A 24,112-nucleotide genomic window follows, 5' to 3' on the forward strand; every position below is an offset into this window, starting at 1 on the left:
CCAGTCTGTGTCTCTGTTCTTGCCAAGTTATCATGACTCCTTCTGGTATTAACCATCTAAAATTTATTCCTTTTTTAATTAAGCATTTTGTCAGAAATTGATACTCCTTTCTCAGGTCTCTCACTCTTCTTGGGATCTGTTTTAACATTACTATCTCTCTTCCTTTATATTTCATTTTAACATTTCTCAGCTTCTGTAGTATATCTACCCTTAATGCTTTTTTAGTAAATCTTATATGCATCTCTCTGGGGAGAGTATTTCTTGTTGCATATCTAGTGTATATTCTAAATATCTCATCTATATCATTATCTTTTCCTTGCTTTCCTCCGATGCTTCTGCTAATATTCCCGCCATTACATTTGCTAGGTTCTCTCCCTTTTCTTCTTCAGCATTTTGGAATCTTAAATAATAATCAGCTCTATCCATCTCTAAAGCAATAATCATTTTCTCCTGGTTCCTGTCTGTTAATGTAACTCGTTTATCAATTTCCACTAGTCTGTTATCTGTTAATTCAATTCTTTCTTCCGCTTGTTCCAATCTTTGTTCATTTTTCTCCATCAGTTCTTTGACCATTTTTAGGTCCTCTTCTAGTCTGCCAATCCCTTCTTTGAAGTCTGTGTGTAGAGCCAGTATCATATTTTTCAATTCCATGTTAGATCTCTCTTGCTGCGTTGTGTTGTCTAGTGATTTCTGTGCCACCGGATTCTGTGATATTAGGGCAGCTGTTGCTGGGTGTGTTGTGCTCTTCTATTTTCTCCAGTAGTTTGTAATCCAAATGTTGATGGGGTATTATAATCCAAATGTACTCCCCCCCAAAAAAAATGAGTACGAAAAATTTCAGTGACAAGTAAAGGTGAGTACAAAGGGAAAAGGAAAGAAAAAGAGAAGGAAAAAGCCAAATATCCTTATATCTAAAAAAAAAAGAAATTAATCCATACAGGTTACGCTCTTTGTTTGTTTCAGTCTCTGTGCCTTAGTCCAAAAGAAGAAAAAATCAAAGTAAAAAACAATCCACCATTCCGCAAACTAAAAACAAAACAAAACCAGACTCTGTAAACTTCTTATCAGTGAGTTCAGCAGCTGTCATTCAAGGTCACTTACTCTCCCTTTTTTTCTTAAGCTTTAGGGGTATTCTCAGCTGAGATACTTGATTCATTGCCTTCTTTTGCCTTACATTGTTATCTGCCCCTGCAGTTCCAGGAGAGGAGCAGTTTAAAAATCCGCTCCCCTCCCCCACTTTTCCACGGCTTCAAATTCTTCTTATTCCCCCCCACACACACACACAAACACAGTTTCCAGCATTTAAGGATTCTCAATCTTCTCACCCAGGCAATCCTCCAAACTTACTTTCAAGATCTTCCAAGTGGCCACCCTGGCTTGTGACGGCTCGCAATGGCCGTCTGACAGCTGCTGGTCTGGGAAGCTTCTGTCAGCTCTCCAGGAGGTTGCAATCTCTCCTGTGCTGCCAAAACTGTGCCTCCCTTCTTCACTGTCCCTACAGGACAGCTCTGATCTGTCTGACACTCAGACAGATCCCCCAAACAGCTGAAAAGTGACAACCTTCAGGAGCTTCCAAAGGATGTCGTCCCACCATGGCACTGGTGCTCAAAAAAAAAAAAAGGAATCAAGCAGGAATTGTGAGTACAGAAGAACCCCCAAGTTGCAGACCAGATGTTTCTGGAATAGTGCTACACCATCCAGAGTCAGAGATGACAAAATCCCAGATTTCAGGGCTCCATGTATCCAAAGCCATTTGATCTTGCCAGTCTTGTTCAGTCAAAGCCTATTGTTCCCCATCCAGGACCCCACAACCTCCAGGCGGGCAAACATGACCAATGCTGTTTCTGTCCCATAACTCGGCCTGAGTGAAAGGGTCCAGATAATCCATATCATCCAGGACCCTCTGAAGCTGCCATGCTACCACCTTTTAAAAAATCTTTCCCCAAAAGGGAAGATTGGAAACTAGACAAAAATTGTCCAAGGTGTGATCCAGTAATGTTTTTTTTAAGGAGTGGGTGAACCAGGGCCTCCTTAAAAGCCTCCAGAAATGTTCCCTCCTCTAGTGATGTGTTAATTACTGCATGGACCCACCTGCCAGTCACCATCCTGGAAGCTTTCACCCATCCAGAAGGGACAGGATCTGACAGGTGGTGGCACTGACAGCATCTAGGACCTTGTCCACTTCAACAGGGTCAATATGGTCAAACCATCCCCAGGCATTTCATATAAATTATTTCAACACATGAGATCCATTTTTCAGCAAATGTTTGTAAAGTTATACTTTGCAGTATGCAATAATTCACTATAAGTAATAAAAAAGTAGAAACAGCTATTCATAATTACCTTGGGATCCACAATAGATTGCCAAAAGTATACAAAATAGGAGCTGTAATCTAAATGGCTGTTTTTACCTATGAGGAAATAAATTTAAGATTTAGAGGGGATCCCCAGCACCTTTCAATATCTATATCAGACTTCTTTGAAACTTCCCTATATTTCAAAACTACTTTTGAGACTTCTTGGATACAGGCCTGTGTTTTTTTAGATTTGTTTAATAATTATTGAATATATTTTATTTATTCCCCCCACCCCCAGAATGACATACCGAACAGAGCTACAAAACTTTGGAACTATTGAAGAGGAACAAGAACTACAGAATTCTGAATCCTGCAAAAAGGAACAGGATTTAGCAAAGGTGTTTAACATTGATTTCAAGAAAATTGAAAGTTTAGATATTAGTATTCCATGTTCTATTTGTGAAGAAATGGTATACATCAGCCAACTTTTTCATCACAAAAAGGTTCACCAAGCTCAAGCTGTACTGCATTATGAGTGGCCATATGTGGAGCCTATAGATATAAAAAAAATTATCCTTCGGAGAAAGCAACTCATTTTAAGATTGCAAAAAACTGCTCAGTATCCTGAACGAGAGATAGAAAAGATTGGTTGTTCCATTGATCTTCTTAAGGAGTGCATCAAAGTTTCTCCATACTTTTGCGTCAATAACATTGTTCAAAGTTCGGTGTATATTAAAGAAGTAAGCAATTCACTGATTAAAGCCATAGCAATTTGTCAAGATAAAAATGCTGTTTGGCACACAGAAATGGAAGACGTATTTATTGTACTAGATAATTATGGACACAGGAAAGATACTTGCTTATTTGGACTCTTTGATGGAAATAATGGAATTTCTGCTGCTCAGTTAACTTCAGATGAACTTCCTCTTCTACTTCTTGACCAGCTTTCTCGTAATGATTCCTCTTATAAGATTAGTGATGCTGAAAAAAACATGCTTCATTCTTTTTGCACTATTTTTAAAGAAGATTATGAATTAAAAGAGCAAGTATTTGCTGTTGCAAAAGCCAGAAGCCAAAACTCACAACCAAATAAATATGAATGGATTCACAGAGCATTTGTAAAAGCTTTTTGGAGAATGGATAGACTTTTACGTCTTGGACGAGGTGAAATTTCCAAAGTTTGCTGGAGTAGCTGTACAACTGCCATATGTTTAGTAGAAATGCCAAGCAACATAAAACAAAACCAAGAAGAAAAAAAAGGGGAAGAAATAGTAGAAACAATAAATGATAATGAGCAGAACTTCATGCAACATGAGAAGGGGCTACCTAAAACAAATAGAATGATGATAAGTGAACAAGAAGTAGACAAAATTATGGAACAGCAGAAAGAGAAACCACCTGGAAGAATAAGTGATGGAGAAGAACAGAACAACACAGAACAAGAGAAAGGCTCTGAAACAGAACTGCACCAAGAGGAGCCATTTACAAGAATCAGTCATGGAAAGGGACAGAACAACACAGAAGAGACAAGTTGTCTCACAGGACATCCTCGAGAACTGCTTGAAAGTATAAATGATGGAATGAAAAAAAGCACCACAGAGTCAGAAGATAATGAGCATCCGGCAAATAGTAAAGATGACATGGAGGAAGCAGGTTGGATTGAAAACAATGAGAATTCAGATGAAATTGCTGGAGTAATGCATATTGCTAACATTGGTATGTATAAAATCATAAAATTCAGGTTATTATGTTTCTCTCCCATTCTTGCATTTTGTTTCTCTGGGTGGTACACAACTGTTAGCCACTGAATTCTAGAATTATTCTAAGAATAGAACTGGAATAGTTGTTTATTGTATAGATTGTGCAATTCTGAATTTTTCAGCAGAATTTTCCTAATAATTTATATTTTATAATCTATGAAGGTATCTTTTTCTAAATATATTGTTAGTTCAATTCAATTATATAATACGACAACTAACTCTGGTTGGTACTGTTGATTTACCTGAGCAGATCATAACTTGAATTATGAGTGATCCCAATTAAATTGTACAGGTTGTCCTTGACATACAACCATTTATTCTATGACTGTTCAAAATTAGGTTGGTCCTAAATGGAGGATCAGTCCCCAAAGTTATGGCTGTTATGCAGCACACTATGATCACATGATCAAAATTTAAGTGCATGGCAATCCACCTGTACCATAAGCCCTTCAACTCCCCCCACCTGCCTATCTCCCCCACCTGTGTCCTTTTGGCCCACTGCAATCTGTGACCTCTATTGCCCTAGCTGACCTTTGCCGTTTTCTTGCTTCCAGTGCTGACCTGGCCCATCACAAGACAGCTGCTGTCCACATGAGATTTTCATCTCAAAGCTGCATGTGGCAGTTTCCTTATGGGACCCAGAGAAGATGGCTTCATGTGGCCAATAGCTGCCTTGTGAAGGGTCAGGGCAGGCACACCTTGTCAGTAGCAGGAACAGAAGCTGAACATAGGGAGGCAGGGTCCACATAGAGCATGTGATAAGCATTATTGTGGCTAGAACTGGCTCAGAGTGGCTGAGGTTTCCTGGTGGGCTGTACCTTTGGGGCTTCTGGCAGCACTGATGGAATTCACACTTCGATAATTTAGCATATAAATGGGCAGCTCGTAACTTCTTCAGGACTGCTCTGACTAGTTTGATATGTTCCTCTTTGGTTTCTGTGAAGATAAGGATGTCATCGAGGTAAACCAGGACCCCCTTATATAGGTGCTCTCTCAGCACGTCATTAATTAATTGCATAAAGACTGCGGGGGCCCCTTGCAGTCCGAATGGCAATACTTTGAATTGATAGCACCCCATTGGACAGTTGAATGCAGTCTTCCATTTGTCTCCTTCCTTAATCCTAATACGGTAGTATGCTTCCCTCAGGTCTAGTTTGGTAAAAATCTTTCCTTTCGATAGGTGGGATAGCATATCCTTCATTAGGGGAAGGGGGTACAGATTACATTCACTAATTGTGTTCAAATTTCTATAATCTACACACAAGCAGAAAGAACCATCCTTCTTCTCCCTGAACAGAACCGGGGCGGCCACTTTGGGTTTGGCAGGCTCAATAAATCCTCTTTCTAAGTTTTTCTTTATGAATCTTTCCATTTCTGCCATTTCCCTTGGGCTCATGGCATACATCCTGGGTTTTGGGAGTTTTGCCCCAGGTTTGAATTCTATGGTGCAGTCTGTGGGGCGGTGGGGGGGAAGCTCATCTGCTCTTTCCTCACTGAAAACCTCAGCCAGGTCCCTGTATTCTTCCGGTATCTCTGGTAACCCCTTCTCTTTCCCCACTGCTGCTGTCTCCTCCCTCTGGGTTGGGGGGGTGCTTTTGGAGTCTAAGTTCTTCTGCCCCCCCTTTGGGAAATTGAGTTCTGCTGTCCTCCAGTTTATCCCGGGGTTCCATTTCTTCAGCCATTCCAGTCCTAGAATCATTGGGCATTCCATGCCTGGGGCCACTATAAACGTTATGTCCTCCTCATGGGGCCCCAGTGATAGGTGGATTGGTAAAGTGGCTAGGGTGGCTGGTCCTCCCCCTGCTATTGTCCCATCTAATTGACTAAAAGAGATTGGTTGTTTTAGCTTCCTCACTGGGATGCTCAATCTCTCCACCAGCGTTGGGCTGATAAGGCAGCGGATGCACCCAGAGTCTATCAGAGCTTTTATTTTGGCTGCTTCAGGCATAGGGGAAGCTAATATAGTCACTGTCTTAAGTATGGGTGGAAGGGGTCCACTTACCAATGGTTCTCCCTCTGAGCTGTCTTCCGAGTTGTCCACCGTCCCTGCGGTGCAGGCCGGAGTCCAATCCCAGTTCCTGGCAGGAATTGTGGACTCTACAGCCTCTGTCCCCTTCATGGAAGATTCTTTTGTGTTGCCTTGGGGCTTCCCCGGCTTCTTGGAGGATGATGCCTCTGGTTTTCGTGGGGGGGCTTTTGAACGACATTCTGCAGCACGGTGGCCCTCTCTCCCGCAGTTGAAGCAACCTGTTGATTTTTTGGCTGTGGCTGGTGGTTTTTCCCCCTCGCGTGTTTGCTCGGGTGGCAGGCGGCCTCATGGTTTTCCTCTGCGGTGTCTCTTCAGTAGGTCTATTTCCACTTCCTCCGCCAGGATGTACCAGTCGTCGAGATGGGGTGGGTCTCCTCGAGGCAGGCAAGCGTCATACAGGTCGTAGTTTAGACCGTCTTTGAAGTGGCTGAGGAGGATGTCTTCTGGCCAGTTCAGCTTGCTGGCAATGGCTCGGAATTCTTGGGTATAATCAGCCACTGCTCGCCTGCCCTGCCTCACCGTTTTGATTCTCTCCCGGGCCTTATGGTCAGCCAAAGGATCCTCGAACTGCCACCTTAAAGATGACATGAATCGGTTGAAGCCGTTGAGTTCTGGGGCGTTGGAGTCATGCAAGTTCACCACCCAGTCTGCAGCCGTCCCGTCCAGGGCAGATTGCACAATTCGGATGCGTGCTTTGTCACTGGGGATGTCCCGTCCGTACTCTTCCATGTAGCTGAGGACTTGGGTTAGGAAAAATCCCAGTCGTGATGGCTCCCCCTTGAATTTGACTTCCAGGGGTGGGAGTCTTTGGCTGGAGCGTTGTCTGCGCCGTGGCCGGTATCACTCCTCATCCTGGTCCCCGTCTGTGGTTCTGGGGTGGGTGGGTACTGCTGAGACAGCAATTCCTGTTCCATTGGATGGCCCCGGGGTTTCAGGTGTTGGATCCCCTCCGTTACCTTTCCAGTTGTGTCCCCAGGCGCTGCCTCGGTTGCGATTTTCAGCTCTCTCCTCCCTCAGTGAGCTCAGGGTTGCTTTCATCAGATCAATGGCCTTTTCCAGGATCCGCTCCTCCTCACTGGCGTGCAGGGAACTCTCCATCTCTTGCCTCCATTCCGGTTGGTGGTCACTCCGCCTCAGGGTCGCTTCTCCCGAAGCCTTTTCCCACTCACTTTTCCTTCCAACACCCATCGGCCATCGGGATTTTCGGTCGTACTGCTCCACCGCTTCTTCCCCGGGGGAATATGCCGCTTCAGCTTCCCATTGTCTCTGGGATTCCACTTGGGGGGAAGACTCCCCCTCCATGGGGCTTCCCTCCTCTTTTGCTTCGTCGCCAGACATTGTATTTGTTGCAAAGTCCCCCGGTAAGGTTTTCCCTTCCAGGTTGACTCTTAAAGCAGATTCCGTCTACTGTCAGGACCCACCTCAATCCACATCTTAGGAAATAAGAACTCTTGGATGCAAGTTTAGTCCAAAAGGAAAATGTTTACTAGTATGGAATCGATTGTGGCAGTACAAGACGGAATCTAACAAAGTTACATTTCAATCCTATATAAAGCATTCCCATTTCAGCCCCTCCCCTCATCCATTTGGTCAGGCTCTCATCATTTGCTTAGATGTCAGGCCCTTCCGTGGGAAAGGGAACTCTCCTTGGTTTTATGGTTATTGCTTTCCTTTTTAGTTGTAAATGAAGATGCAATCCAGATCTGTCTCTCCCCCTCCCTCCCCCAGTTCAAATGTTCTCTGTTGTTTGAAGATCGCCTAAAGTCTATCCTCTCCCCCCCCCCTTCGGAGAGATGGCAGAATCCCCAGAATAAGCACATTGTTCTACCTATACATTTATGAAATGTGATATAAATGGATTCTGACACCTAGAGCTCTGGTACACCAAGAAGCTCTTGACCAACAAAGTGGCAAGCCGCACCAGAGCCACATGGTTGCGGGACTGCTTGCTGCACAGCAAGGCAGGATGCAGGGTGGCCAAAAGGAAAGAGATGGGGGGGAGGAGATAGGTGGATGGGAGAGTTGAAGAGGAGACAGTCCCTTGCCATAACAAGGCTTGGGATTGGAATGAACCAGGCTAATTGATGGAATTCAGTCAACAATACCAACAGGATGCCCCAGGACTGCCATTACTAAGTGAGTACATTACTTAAGTGATGGAAATTCAAATCCCAATTGTGGTTGTAAGCAGAGGACTACCTGTAACAAATCGTATTGCCTTCATCCAGACTGGCAGTGTATTAGCCAAAGGTCTTTTTTGGAAAATTGAGCTATCATACAATAGGAATTTGGGGAAAAGATCTTTTTAAAAAATGGAAGTAGACACAGCAATAGGATCCTGCCATATGTAGGTATTTTTTTTAAAAAAAACCCGCCCAGGATATAAACAGAATTTTAAGCAGTAAAACTTAGGAAAGTTTAAATAAAGATTTGAACTTGAATGTGAATGTAGGCAAATCTCTGGTAGAAAAGGCATCCACTCCAAGGTCTAATTGAAGTATCAGCCAGAAATTTCCCATCTTGCTTACTTGGATTATTAAATTGGCGGCCTGCTATATATACCATCTATTACTCATGCGAGTCCCCTGGACTGCAAGGTGATCAAACCGGTCAGTCCTAGAGATCAACCCTGACTGCTCTTTAGAAGGCCAGATCCTTTGGCCACCTAATGAGAAGGAAGGACTCACTGGAGAAGAGCCTAATGCTGGGAAAGATGAAGGGCAAGAGAAGAACGGGATGACAGAGAATGAGGTGGCTGGATGGAGTCACTGAAGTAGTAGGCATGAGCTTAAATGGACTTCAAAAGATGGTAGAACAGGAAGGCCTGGAGGAACGTTGTCCATGGGTCGCGATGGGTTGGACACGACTTCGCAACTAATAGCAATTACTCTTGCAATCGTAGAGCTTTGACATCCTGCCACCAAGTCATTGGATTAGTGTAAATGTTATAATAATAAATTAATAAATGCCATGCAATGTTAAAAACTTAAAAATTGGGATATAATTGACCCTACCCACTAGGTTCTGAGTATACTTTGTTGAAAAATTGCTGGTTTTAACCCCTGGGATCCATTGCACTTTGAATATTTTTTATTACTGTATTAAGCACCAGCAAAGTTTTCAGTAAGGATTTCTATACATTTCTTGCCAGATGTTTATGGAGATTCTCACTCATCCAGGACATAGTTGTGTCAAAGGTACTTTTCAAGAGGCAACAGGACTTTGTTTTTCTTTGAAGATGTTTCACTGAAGAAGCTTCTTGGATGAGAAGCGAAATATCTTTAAAGAAAAACAAAAAAGTCCAGTTGCCCCTTGAAAAAGGACCTTTGAGAAATTACTTGCAGGAGCCATTCTGTGCCCAGAAAAGTTGTTTTAAAGTTGTTTGGGTCTGGGTGTTTTGGTTTGTACATAAGAGCAAAAAACAGCTGTTCCCAGCATAAGTGGTTTGTGGCTGGGATGAGTAAAAAAAAAGACAGCAGATGCAAAGAGGAAGCACTGGGAAAATCAGAAAGGGCGGATTAGAATAAAGCATGTTAAGATTTATCCTGTTCTATATGTCATAATGAATAACCGGTGCATGGGTCAGTATATCTACAAGGTGGCTGGGAAAGTCAGGTGGGTGGGCAGGCAGACTGGTGGGATATACTGAACTGCAAATTGTTGAAGAGAAATAGGTGATAAAGGAAAGCAGGTGGTAGATATCAGCCATCTCTGGCTCATCTTGTAAAATCACTGTGGGATTCTTTGAGATCTTATTTTGATCAAAGCATAGCACAATCAAAACACTCTAGGTTTTATTTCTTCTGAGCTTCAATAGTTCAATAAAACCTCTGGAATGCAATGTTGTCCTGGATTCAAAACAAAGCCTTTTTTTCCAGTTTATGGTATTACTAATAATAATGCCTGCTCATCCTACCCAAAAAGTGCTGTTTCAGAGCAGAGAATTTCATAGTACACAATAACCTTAGTAGTTATACTAAGGAAGTCAAGGTTTCCACACCCAGATACCATCAACTATGTTACCTAAACTGCTGAGAGTTTGGAAGTTGCAGTTCCAAAATATCTGAGACATGAATATGTGAAAGGCTATTCTGTTTTGTTTGTCACACTTGGCAACTTTAAGACATATGGATTTCCACACCCACCTGGAATTTTGGGTGCTGAAGTCCACACATTTTAAAGTTGCCAAGTTATCAACTTTACACTTTCTTTACAAAACTGGGAACACTTTCTTCCCAGTGCTCGCTGGCTTTTAAAAACTATCAGGCATTAATCAGGCTAATATTTTTTTAAAATGTAGATTTATTGTACTGTCAGCCACCATAATCTTATGTTCCTTTATATTTATACGCTTCAGGGATTTGCTGAAGCATATTGATACTTCATTCTCCTTTTAGTGGCCCTATATTTGTTTAAGTCCTGTTAACCACATTTCCTCATTGAAACAAAGACCCTTTGCATTACCCTGTTTTTCACAGCAACATTTTTGTAATGTGTAGTGAACTTTTAGAAAATACCTTGAAGAGTTTTTAAAAATCAGAATGTGACTAGGAACCATGAGGGTACTACTATACAAGATATACACACTCAAAAACACATTAACTTTAGTATTATAATACTGTATTCAGATTGTTACACATCCATACTGCTACATCAAAAACTAGGGCTTATCTAGATATGGAAAAGCATTAACCGATACAGCACAAATAATACTTGAACCCAAAATCTCTTGTATATGTCTTCAAAATTATACGATTTTTTTAAAAATTTTAGGTAATGTTCATGCAGTTTTATGCAAAAATGGAAAGAGCTATTGGCTTACTAAAGAACACTCCACATACTGTAGAGAGGAAAGGAGACGCGTTCTTCAGAATGGTGGATCTATCAGCAGTAATGAGCCTAAAGGTCTAATAGAAGGACTAATAAAAAATACTCGTGGCCTTGGCCATCATGGAAACCCAAAGATGAAGAAAACAGTTATTCCTGTACCAAATACAATCTCTTTCTCTGTTGATAACTCATGTCAATTTCTTATTATAGCAACTAATGGACTTTGGGAAGTTTTAGATAAAAGTGAGGTTGTGCTATTAACAATAACTTTGTTTTCTACTTATTTGGCAAAGTATCAACGTGCCCAATTGATGAAAAGTTGCATTCCCAAAGCTTCAAAGTTATCTTTGGAACATCAATTCTATTCATGGTATATGAATCGTGATTTTTTTCCTGAATCAGATTTAGGCAATAAAGAGGAAACTGAACCAAATTTTCAGTTAAAGCTCCCAACTAACAATAGTACAGAACAAGAAAGAGTAGTCCCCTCAAGAAGTTGTAGTATCTCTACAGAAAAGAAACTATCAGAAAATTCTTTAGAAGCACCAGTTAACATTGCTACATCTTCAAGAGAGAGCACTCCACCAGACACTGAAGTAAGTGCAAAAGAAAATAACAAAAATTCAGAGGACCTGGTATCTGAAGATTCAGAAATAGATTCTACAACATTTTATAATCTTGCAGCAAAATATATTACTAAGCACTTAGTAAAAGCTGCTCTTAAAGCAGGTTCTAGAAATAATGTTTCTGTACTGCTAGCTCTCTTAAATGGATGTGATACCATGCCTTTTATTTAGTGCTGATGTGCTAATGGGGAAAAACAAGAGTAAGAAACACTGAGATAATGCATAAAAAATAAACACTTGTTTTAAAAGAATGATTACCATGATTTCCTTTTTATACCACTTTATTCAAACCTGAGCACTCAATATAAAACTAAACACTGGTGAACTGTTATTTTCTTTGCTAAGCCCAAATTACTGCAAATTTACATATGCACATGTAAGTTTTTGCTAGCAGTTCAACATTTAAATAGATTAAATCATCTTTTCTGACACTTGGTAGATTTCATATAATGAAAATAACTAAAGAATTAGTGCAATATACTGGACAAATCAAAATAAAATGGACTTTGGGAAACAATGTTGCAGAATTCATTACAGACAGACAGTAGTATTTATGTTACAGGTACAAGAGCATCTTTTATTACTGTTCTAGCCATGAAGGAAGAACTTAATCCCCCTTGCAATCTGGGGAAAACAAAATGTTAGCTCTTTAAAGTAACTGTACATATTGTATATTTTAAGCAACTCTTAAATAGTACAGAGTATTAAACATATGTAGACTACAATGCAGTACCCTATTTACAGTACATTGACATCCCAATTTAAAATCAAGTTGAATGTACATAATTGTTAGTGCTCTGACGAGTTATATTCTTAGGGAAAAGTTAATTGTGTTAATGGTCAACACTGATTAAAATCAAAATCAGCCACCTAGTTTTCATATGTCTCAACAATTTGTTGGGAAAGATGTGTTGCATCACAAGTTGAATTCATTGGTTGTGACATTTTAAAAGCAGGAAAAATGTGTGAAGCTTGATTTTTTTAAAAAAAATTAAACTGGGTTTTGACAAATTTATATATAGTGTAATAACTAAAGAAAATTGTTCAGCAGGCACAGGATCAATAAAATTAATCTTGCACATATTTCACTTAAGTTATGAAATTGTGGAATGTATATTTAAATGGTAATTACCCACATAAACATTTTGCATAAATACTGTTAATAAGCTTACAGGAAATTCAAGAAGGTATATTTACCCCTTTTTTGCCATATCACAAATGGAGGATCCAAATTCTATTCATTACATTTTAACAGTAACCAATATCCAACACTTGTGGAACTAAACTGGTTAGCTGCAGATCCACGGAGCAGTTCAATTTCTATTCCTAATGATATGTAATCCAGTTAAAAATCTCTTCAGTGAAGCAGGTTTAGCCAGCTTCTTGTCCTACCCCACCCCAGTGTTGAAACATAACAGCCAGTGATACATGCATGTTATTAAAAATTAGGACAAAATCATTCTGTATTAGAAACAACTATTTCATAAGTCTCTTCACTTTTGGAAGCTGTATCGGGCCAGGTTAAACGTTCCAAATTGTTATTAACAAGTTAGGAAGTGGAAGAATATCCAAGACAGTTTAAAGCAGCTGAAATTTTAGTTGCTACAACATTGACTTTTAGTTGGTTGTGTTGGTTCAGTAAGATCTACTCCTCTTCCTCTACTAGAGTTAGCTCCTGTATTCTGTGGTTCATTCTTCGGCAACCTTTTAGCTATAAAAAATATAGCAAAATTAGAATATATATATGTATATATATATATATATTAAAAAGCATTAGCTGTCTTTATGTATAGCTAACAGAACATTTTTTTTATTCTGACTAATCTTCCACAAGTTGACAAAGTTCACCTGATCCTTACACAGTGCTTCTTGAATAAGCCTTGTTTTAACTTGGCTTATCAGCAGCTAGTTCCAATAACTATACCATATATTTCATACTATAATTACTTTTTTGGCAGCACACAAGTATTTCTTCTTCAAAAAATCTGAAAGATTATGGAGCTATTTCAATGTCTGTGTATAGTTTAAACTTGCCCATTAATGTTCACTGTGACTTATTTTAAAAACCATGTTGAAAAAAATCATGGCTTATTACAAAGTGTTCAATGAGTCAATTTTTCTATATAAATCAGAGGTCCCCAATCTTTTGGGCACCAGGGACCAGTTCCATGGAGAAAGGTTTTTCCATGGACCAGAGGGTATGTGGTTTTATGTGCTGCCTGCATCTCACAGATGGGGCTTTTCTTGTTTGTGTGGACCGCTTACTGGCACGCCGCAGCCTGGTACTAGTCCACAGACTGGGAGTTGGGGACCCCTGATATAAATTGCCAAAGGTCCCTGGAAATATAAATGCTGCAAAATTGGACAATAAATCAATACATTTTCATGGAAATAAATAATATATTTTGCTTGGTTTATATCTCATTCAAATTAATTTTTCTGCTTCATAAAATTTTTAATATTCAGGATTACTTTTCTAATTTTCTTTTCTAATCTTAATTATATAAGATTGTACTCATTTTGAAATACACACAAAAAGGCAGCTCAGTACTGAAGATTACATAGGACAACTTTTAAGTACAGATAGTCCTTGACTTGATCACAACTGAGTCCCAAAATTTCTGTTACTGAGAAAGTTAAGTGAGTTTTGCCGCATTTTATGTTTCTTGCCACAGCTGTTAAGAGAATCATTGCAGTTGTTAAGTTAGTAACATGATTGTTAAATGAATTTGGCTTGCCCACTGACTTTGCTTGTCAGAAAGTCATAAAAGCGATCCCAAGGCCCCAGAACACATAACCGTCATAAATATGAGTCAGATGGCAAGTGTCTGAATTTTGATAACATGTCCCTGGCAATGTTGCAATTTATTTATTTATTATTGGGACTTATATGCCGCCCTATCTCCCGAAGGACTCAGGGCGGCTAACAACAATAAAATACAATAATACAAAAGTTAAAAAGAAATTAAATTAATAGCCCCAGTAGAATAAATTAAAATTAAGTTAAAAATTAAAAACATAATTAAAATCCCTGTCAGTCCAGGTTGTTAAGTATAAGAAACGGTCATAAGTCACTTTTTTCAGTGCCATTGTAACTTTGAACGGTCACTAAACAAACTGTGGTATGTTGAGGACTACCTGTAAACACTTTACTTTCACATAGGAAATCACTTTGCAAACACATTGGAAATATAAATGCTTTCTAATGGGACTTTACCTACTTAAAAGAATAAAAGAAGATGTCAACATAACAAATATGATATAGCTCCAATCAACTGAACAAATAAACATTGGAATGAGCTTAATTTGACACAATCAGTAAAAACTGATCTAACACAGATTCTCAGATACTGAAATTAAATATAACTTTGGATTTGGGTTTAGTATTACTTGAACTGGTTCATCTCAATAGGCCTAATGAATAAGATATGCCAAATTAAGGCTTTAATTTAGGCCACCTTCAATATACAAATAAGCTTGGATTCCATTCCATATGTATAACAGCCTTCAGATCTCATTTAGTTAATAGGTTTATTAATTATGTGCTCCTTTTGATAAAACTAAATTTTCCTCAACCAATCATGATTTATGGGCCCATAAACTGTCTGCCATAGCAGTATTGGAAATACTTTATTTTACTTAAAATCAAGTGCTTCATTAAAAATAAATCATTACATGTTCAAAGTGAACATTATCTTTGTTGATCTACTTTTTATTTCAATATTCTGCATTCTATTAATACTTTTGAGTTTATTAATTTATAAATAGCAGCAAATTGTATAAAATCACTGTGTATTTTATGATTAAAAATGTCACATTACTATCAAGCAGAAACCAGAGGTTAGGCTGTCCATTTGCCACTGTAGTCTGATGATTTTGATGACTACTCTATCTTAAGTATCACAAAAATATTTTTGAACTGTAACTTTAAGTAAGAGTTCACTTACCAATTGCCATGAATATTTCATTTACATTCAGTGATGTTTTAGCTGAGGTCTCCATGAACAATAAACTGTTGTCATCTGCATAAGACTGTGCTTCCTGTAAATTTAAAATGCCATTTATTTTTCTTGTTGTAATTCTGTATTATACAAACTATAAGTATTGTCTGGAGCTAGAATAATGTTTTAAAGATCAAATTTTGACTTGACTAGTTTAGTCAGATAAATGCTCTCAGAAAAACTAGCAATTTTAAATATTTGCTGTGACATCTACAAAAATGAACAAAAATGCAACTGATGAAGTAGAAATGAAGTATGAAACTCCTGAATGATTTCTTCTCAAGATCTATTATCTATTATTACAAGCTCATTTGGTGATTAAAGTATAAAGAAAATTGGATTCTAATTATGGTTCTATACTTTTTTTGAAAACAAAAGGGCTAACAAGGGAAATTATTAGAAGTTATACGCATTATTATACTGTTGCCTCTACAGAATTTATTTAGAGTTAATTTTTACGGTAAACTCAAAAATAAAAAAAAATCTTGAAGAAGGAAATAACAATTTCTGAATTGTTGACAAAAGTTACCATGAATCACCTTCAATTCAAAGTCTTGTTTATTTTTTACTGAGATCTTTAAATCTGCAGTGTATTTACATGCTATTTGGGTTGGTGCTTGCTAAAATATACTTGTAATGATAAACATAGTGATGCTAAATTTAACACATCTCCCATAACTATCCTATTTCATAGGAATTTCTGCAAACAGTCATGTTTCTGATTTATGGGATTCCACTTAAGATTCAGAAAGGCAACAAATAACAGTCTCCAAATAAGTAGAAAATTCTATTACAATACAGTAAATACCAAGCAGATGTGATCTCTAAGACTTAATTTTTGAAAATACTATAAAATTAATACAGTTGAACCTCTGGTGACAGCTGAAAACCAAGAAAATATATACAGTATTATAAGTTTGTGATATGACATTAGCACTTATATGTGTTAACTTATTGTTGATAACTCCCTTGGCAATGTTATTCATCCTTACTTTAAAGGTAATGAAATATTAATACTAAAGAATAGGTGTGCTTTGCTAAAACTTTGACAAGCACATGGAAGCATTTCTATTTTTTCTCTCCAATTCAAATACCCTCTTTTACAGCTGGGGCTTTTCTCTACAGTGTTTATACACAAAGAGTTGCATTACTCATGGTCTTCAAAATTCCTGACAGGTCCTACTTTTACCCATAATTATCACCAATTAAAATCTGCCTGTTAAGTATGCATATTTTTTTTCACATTTCACCTTGCTATAAATCTGTTAAAATAGTTTAATGATTGGCAAAAATCATCCAATGAACCCCAAGACTGTGTGACAATTTAAATTGGATCCTCTATAGTCCAAATGTAATATTTTATTTATTCAAGCATATTAACATGTGTTAGGTAAACTAATACAGTATACCTGGGCTTCTGAATTTGACAGCATCTAAGACTGCATTTTAACTTTTTTATATAGAATTATGTATTGATAGTATTTATCCACTTGCATTTGCATGCTTTCAAACTGCTAGGTTGGCAAGAGTTAGAGCAAAAACAGGAGCTCACTCCAACATGTGACGCTTGGGTCGTGAAACTGGACTGTTGCCTTTCCAGTCAACAAGCCCAGCTTCTTCACTCCTGAAGCACTGCACTGCACTGCAAGGTACCACTTTGGGTGGTAAAGTAACAGCACTCTGTAAAATCATGCTGGCCATTTGACCACAGAAATGTCTTTGGACAGCACTGACACAATGGCCCTTGGCAACAATTAGAGTAAAATCCTTTACTACTAACAGTAAAGATAGACTCCTTTATTCATAATAGTATAACATGAGTTATGCTCTTCAATCTCATCTGGCAGTTCTAATCAATTACAATTATTGTAATAAATATGACTATGTTGCTTAATAAGGAGGAGGGAGAATTGATAGTTCTTTATGTATAAATACACTGTATTTATACTGTTGGTATAAATACAGTGATACTCAGTACTCAATGTTAATTGGTCTTGGGAAGCATGACGAGTGCCAAACAAAGTGGACTTTCAACGTGACCATTTGTTTCGCAGGGAAAAACTTTCTGTGTATCCTTTTTCCTATGCCCGTGATTTGCTAGCATGGCTGCCTTCCTGTCCGCCCTGTGGCCATCCCCCTCTTCCTTTTGCAGCAGCCTTCCCAGTATGGCAACTTCCTCTCTGCCCTCTGCGGTTGTCCCTCTCTTCTTTTTGCAGGGTGCCAAACACCAAAGAAACTATGAGTACCGAGACAACATTTTTGCATCCAAATATGTTAATTCAATGAGTTCTGAAGCAGTCAAATACCAAGGTACAACTGTAATTACTAGCATTTGCTTCCCAGCTATTATTTTTACATTGATCAGTAGATTTAGATGTTTCTGAGTGATGACTTCAAATATTCACAATATGAATCATAAAATAAATATCTAACTAGCAGAATCCTATCAAAGTAATATTACTAGTGTTTTACATTTCTATACATTATTTCAGCAAAGCTACAATTTCAGACAAAATATTAGAACTAAAACTTACCTGAAAATCTACAGCCCTTTTGTTAGCTAGATCAGCCTTATTTCCTGCTAAAGCTATTACAATGTTGGGACTTGCTTGCCTCTGGAGTTCTTTTACCCAGTTTTTTGCTCTTGCAAAAGATTCCTGTTAAGTATTTAAAGAAAAAACTCATTTCTGTTTTCATTTTACAAGATGCCATAAAAGGATATGGCTGGATATCCAATGCAAAAAACTACATTTTAATTTAACTGTTTCCCCTTTTGTTGGATAAACTCCTAATTTTACAAACTCTTATAACTATAAACTGCTTCAAAACTCTTGACATCAATGAAGATGTGTTTAGGATTATAAATTAATCTATAAAACAGCCAAGTCATTAACGTGAAATAGGCAAAAGAAAATGTTGTGCAAACAGCGAATATCTATATAGCTTATTATAGACTTCCATACCTACATTTTTTCCTTTAACCATTTTATTAGTTTACTGTACTATATTTTGCATACATATCTTATTCTTTATACCTTTGATGAAATAGATTACAATCTATAAAAATTTATTCTACAATAAATGTACATAAATTACAAGATTCTTTTAATATCTTGAAGCAAAGAATGGAAAAAAACATGACATGACATGTAGATGTTCACTCATTATTGTAGCATAAAATGGATATGACTGGCCCAAAGTCACCCAGCTAGCTTTCATATAAAATATTAATATAAAAATAAAAAATAAACAAGAGAACATGGCAACAACTCCATATAAGATGCAGAAATGATACTGTATAAAAATTTGAAACTATCTTAATTAAACTTGAAGGAAAAAAATCCAAAATGGATAGCAATATTTTTCACTGAGTAAAATCAAAAGCACAATAGTATAATTTGATATTTTATGGTATAATACAGACCTTTGTAATATTTTGCAAAATGACAATTTGGGAACATATACTGCAAATTGCTTTGAAAGTTGAAAAAAACAGCTATTTTAGGAGCAATATATAGCAGAAGATGATTTCCTGACATCTATTCTAAAGTTAGCCCCCTTAATGCTTAGGAAATGACAGACAGGTGAGCGAAAAAATGCTGTCATCCTAAATTTTTGAATGTAAATAATCTATGTTATTGAACAACTGCCACTGAATGTTAAAAGTAGAGCAAACATATTGTTTGTTATGATGGAAATACTATGTCACATTGTATAAATGAATACTATATTAATGTTTTCTATTTTGACTATCACATTAACTTTACCTACCTCATTGGTAATATCGTATACAACTATAGCTGCCTGTGCTCCTCTGTAATACATTGGTGCCAAACTGTGGTACCGTTCTTGACCAGCTGTATCCCAAATTTCAAATTTTATTGTTGTGTCATCAAGACATACCGTTTGCGTTAAAAAAGCAGCTAAAGAAAAAGAGAAAGGAACAGAAATTGGGTTCTCTGCATGTCCCATTGGCTTAGAATGTTCTGTTCTGCCACACTCCATTAAAAATTCCATGATAGTAATAGTGCTTTATTTTACAGTTTTATAGACACAGGGCTGCATTTTAGAGTTGACATAGTATGTATACTATACACTATGTGTAGATACTAGTGTATATTACTGTTTCCCCAAAAGTAAGATATACCCCCAAAATAAGTCCTAGCTTGATTTTGGGGGCTGGGCCTAATAACCTCTACCCCAAAAATAAGCCCTAGTTTTGGGACGAGGCGACCGTCTAAAAATCAAGCTAGGGAAGGGGTGGAGCTGCCCCGCATGTCGCACACCCACTTACCATTGCAGCCTGCCTCTCCTTGCCAGCCCAATTCTTCTGCTGCATTCCCCAGCCTGCATTTTGCAGTCAGAGGCCTTTCCGAATGGCCTCTGCAGCTAAGAACCGAGCTATGGATTCAATCCTTAGCTTGCCTGGAAAGGCCTCTGACTGTGAAATGCAGGCCCAAGCTCCATTCTCAGCTGCCGAATTAAGCTGCTCCTTTAGCTGCCGAAGTGGGTTGGCTGGTTGGTGCCACTGCCAGTGGAAAAGAAACCCCTTTAAAATAAGACTTGGTGTTTCTTTTGGACGCAAAAAAAAGAAAAAAAAAGACCAGGTCTTATTATTGGGGAAACATGGTACAAGGTCAAATCTAAATTCAATTCATAACTTTGCAATGTTAAATTTCAATAAAAATATTTAAATATAGGAAGATCGAAGAACTTTGTAACCTTGTGCTGATGACACTTATCTAAATCCAAACTATAAGGGGTTTTATGATTAATGATAAGATCTCCTTTTCTATCCCACATATTCAAAAATTACCAGACTGAGGAAGATTAATTTAATAACTTGTCCATATAATCACAAATACTGAGCTTAAGTACTATATTATTTCCTTACTTCCTATGAAATACTTTACCATACCCCAAGTTTCTAAAATTAAATAATTCCAACTTCATTTTTCTAGTTTCTTAGTTATTATAGCAAATCTTTCTTAAAGATGATTTCAGTGCAGAGAAACACACACACACACACACACAAACAAACGTGTGGATGTGTGTGAGGTATTCTGGGAAGAACAAGTAGATCCAAAACAAGGTAGAGGTAATAGACTGCTACAGCTCTGCAGCATATTGCAAAGAAAAGAATAAAAGTGTAAAACACCTGGGAACAAGATTTAATTATGATCTGTATTATAAGTGATAGTGTCTCAGGCAGATTCAAATTTCTAAGAAAGTACAAGTTAGACCCAATGGTTTATAAATTTTCGTTATTTTTTATTTTATTGATAAGATTTTGTGCCAATCTGGGTTTACAAATATTGAAAGTCAGCAAACATTGAAAATAATCAGATAATAAATAATAATGGGTTCAATTCCAAAACAACTGGAGCACCACTTGAACACCATCGGTACCGACAAATTCACTGTAAGTCAATTGTAAAAGCTGACTGACTTCAAACCGCCTTCCTTGCACTCAGCCTGAGAAGTGGCTCAGTTCATAACCTCCATGGCAGCTATGTCATAGATCCAAACCAGAATAGTGGTCACATACCAGATCTAATATTCTTATTGGAGCAATGTCAACATGACCTGTGGGGGAATCTAAAAATATCCTTGAGACTCTTTTTTACACCACCCGCCTCTGCAGAGAGACCAGATCCACCCAAATGGTCTGCCCCCAGAAGGATATGGGGGATGTCCTGGAGGATTTATTGCACGATTTGCTGTTGAAGACTTGGAACAGCCTGGAATGAAAAGGCCCCTGTGACTCTGGACAAGACTATGCCTATGTGATCTCTCTTGACCTTTCACTCCATTGTTTCCCATGGTTCATAGAGGAACTAAGGGTTCTGAAACTATTTAAGAGAATGCCACTGGAGATGAGGATGAGTCTGCTATTAAGATCTAAAAAGAGTTGTAGTGGCACAGTGGTTAGAATGCAGTATTGCAGGCTAACTCTACCAAGTCAGGAGTTTGATCCTGATGAGCTCAAGATTGACTCAAGTTTTCCATCCTTCTGTATCAGTAAAATGAGGACACAGATTGTTGGGGGCAGTATGCTGATACTGTAAAGCGCTCAGAGAATGCTGTAAAACAGGGCTCCCCAACCCCCGTGCTGTGGACCAGTACTGGTCCATGGCCTATTAGGAACTGGGCTGCACAGCTGGAGGTGAGTGAAACTGCACATGTGCAGAATCTAGCTTACATGCTCTCCCCTGTCAGTGGAAAAATTGTCTTCCATGAAACTGGTTCCTGGTAACAAAAAAGTTGGGGACTGTTGCTATAAAACACTGTAGAGCAGACATGTCAAACACAAGGCCCGGGGCCCGGATCCGGCCCACAAAGTGGTTTCATGTGGCCCACAAAGCCATCCTGGAAACAGTGAGGGAATGGCCCCTACTGCCTTGGCCCTGGCCCAGAGACCCTCAGATCTGTCCCACTCCTGCCCAGGCCCCCATAGGCACCCTTGATACGAATGATGTAGAGCTGGCCATGCCCACCCAGGCCACACCCACCCTGACCATACCCACCCGGCCCCTGAGGGCAACCGCAATGCTGATGCGGCCCTCAATGAAATTGAGTTTGACACCCCTGCTGTAGAGTGATATAAAGGTAAAGGTTCCCCCGCACATGCGTGCTAGTCGTTTCCGACTCTAGGGGCCGGTGCTCATCTCCGTTTCATAGCCGAAGAGCCAGCGCTTGTCCGAGGACGTCTCCGTGGTCATGTGGCCAGCATGACTAGCACGGAACGCTGTTACCTTCCCACCGTAGTGGTCCCTATTTTTCTACTTGCATTTTTACCTGCTTTCGAACTGCTAGGTTGGCAGAAGCTGGGACGAGTAACAGGCGCTCACTCTGCTACGCGGCACTCGGGATTCGACCCGCCAAACTGCCGACCTTCCGATCGACAAGTTCAGCGTCCTAACCCACTGAGCCACCGCGTCCCTTACGTAGAGTGATATATAAATCTGCAATAAAATGGAAAAAAAACAATACTTCTCTGCTTTTATTGCATCTGCAGAGGGTTTCTCTTTGGCCCTGTTCTGAATTGCAGAATCTCTCTTAGGCCAGGAGGGGGAGAGGCTTAACAATCATCCCCAAGACATCTCCATTCTATCAGATAAAATCACTCAAGATTTGTTCCCAGTTGAAATCTTTCTGTGGTGCAGATCCTCATGAGGTCTAGGGAGTCATCTTGCCTAGTAATTTGGGGAAGTGGAGAGGGTCCTCTGTGCTGTCAATTCAACTACCTCTCCATTAGATCCTTGCCTCTCTGGGCTGATGAAAGCCTCCATGGCAGTGACCAGTAGGTCAGTTCATGCAGTGATAAATTTTTCACTGTGAGAGGGAATATTCTTGGGACTGTTTAAGGAGGTTCTGGTTTGTCCTCTTCTTAAGAAACTATCACCTGACCTCACCTGCCTGGACAATTTTTGTCATTTAGAGAAAATGGTAGAAAAGGCGGTTGCTTGGCAGCTCCAGAGAGTATGAAAAGGATTTCATGGACCTCCTTCAAGGCTTGGATTCAGGCCTAGCTATGAGACAGAGACTTATGGATGGCTTCTACTGAGAGTGAAACAAGAGTAATGGAACCATTCTCACCATTCGTGATCTTTCAGTGGCCTTTGATACCATTAACCATGGCATTCTTTTGGTCAGCTTCATGAGTTGGATGGTGGATGGCACAGCTTTAAACTGGTTCAGTCCCTTTATTTGAGGTTGGTCACAATTGGTATTAATATGGAGTGAGATCCAACCCGACTGCTCACTTGCAGCATACTCTTCTCTCCTATTTAACATCTACACACAGTCACTGAGTTGAAATATCATCAATATGCCAATGACACTCAACTCTACATCTCTATAAACAAGTGGTTGTTTCTCTGCTCTCTCGCAATGCCTGGATGGGAGACAACAGATTACAAATGAATCCTGGAAAACTGAGTACCTTTGGGTACACAGAGGCTGTCATGTCTGGTACTGGACAGGATTGCACTTCCCTGTTCAGATCCAGTTTGCAACTTGGGGTTCTTCTGCATTCACATCTCCTGCTTGAAAAGCAAGTAGCAGACACAACTATGAGAATTTTGCACAGCTCCAGTCTGTGCACCAGCTGCGACCTTTCCTGGATTATGACTCCCTGCGCTCAGTTATTCAAGCCCTAGTCATCCTGTTTGGACTATTGAAATGTACTCTATACGGGTTTGAAATCCATTTGGAAGCTTCAATTAGTGCAAAGTGTGGCAGTGACAGCAGTATTTGGGAGCATCTAGGATGGCTCATATTACACTTCTGCTTCACAATCTACACTGGCAATCCATGTGCTTTCGAGTGCAATTCAAGATGTTGTTTATGACTTTTAAAACTCTTAACGACATAGGTCCAGGCTATCTGATGAAATATGTTGTCCCACTACAACTATCCTGTTCCACTCTGGCCAGCAGATCCCATCAGTCAAAGAACTTTGTCAGGATCCAGAAAAAGAGCCTTCTCTGCTGCAGCAACCACGCTTTGTAACACCCTACCCTCTAGGGCAGGGGTCCCCAAACCCCAGTCTGTGGACCAATACTGG

General features: G+C 39.1%; 2 protein-coding genes across 3 annotated transcripts in view; one reads left to right on the top strand and one right to left on the bottom strand.

Moving 5' to 3' along the window:
- Window positions 1-2,596: 2,596 nt before the first annotated feature.
- PP2D1 (protein phosphatase 2C like domain containing 1) lies at window positions 2,597-11,713 on the top strand (the record flags this gene model as incomplete). The annotated part of the gene is made up of 2 exons (XM_081346251.1): window positions 2,597-4,013; window positions 10,860-11,713. 2 exons carry the CDS (start codon window positions 2,597-2,599, stop codon window positions 11,711-11,713), a joined length of 2,271 nt encoding a protein of 756 aa, XP_081202377.1.
- A 98-nt stretch (window positions 11,714-11,811) lies between these two features.
- Window positions 11,812-24,112, bottom strand: part of RAB5A (RAB5A, member RAS oncogene family) — a 28,253-nt gene continuing 15,952 nt past the window's right edge. For both annotated transcript variants that reach the window (XM_081345192.1, XM_081345193.1), the window contains exons 3-6: window positions 19,315-19,466; window positions 18,078-18,200; window positions 15,490-15,583; window positions 11,812-13,253 (exon numbers count right to left, since the gene is read on the bottom strand). In XM_081345192.1, the coding sequence (XP_081201318.1) occupies window positions 13,138-13,253; window positions 15,490-15,583; window positions 18,078-18,200; window positions 19,315-19,466 (485 nt within the window). In that variant the 3' untranslated portion in view covers window positions 11,812-13,137. The remainder of the gene's footprint in view (window positions 13,254-15,489; window positions 15,584-18,077; window positions 18,201-19,314; window positions 19,467-24,112) is intronic.

The sequence above is a fragment of the Vipera berus genome (genome assembly GCF_964194415.1).
Source record: "Vipera berus genome assembly, chromosome: Z".
Classification (NCBI taxonomy): Eukaryota; Metazoa; Chordata; class Lepidosauria; order Squamata; family Viperidae; genus Vipera; species Vipera berus.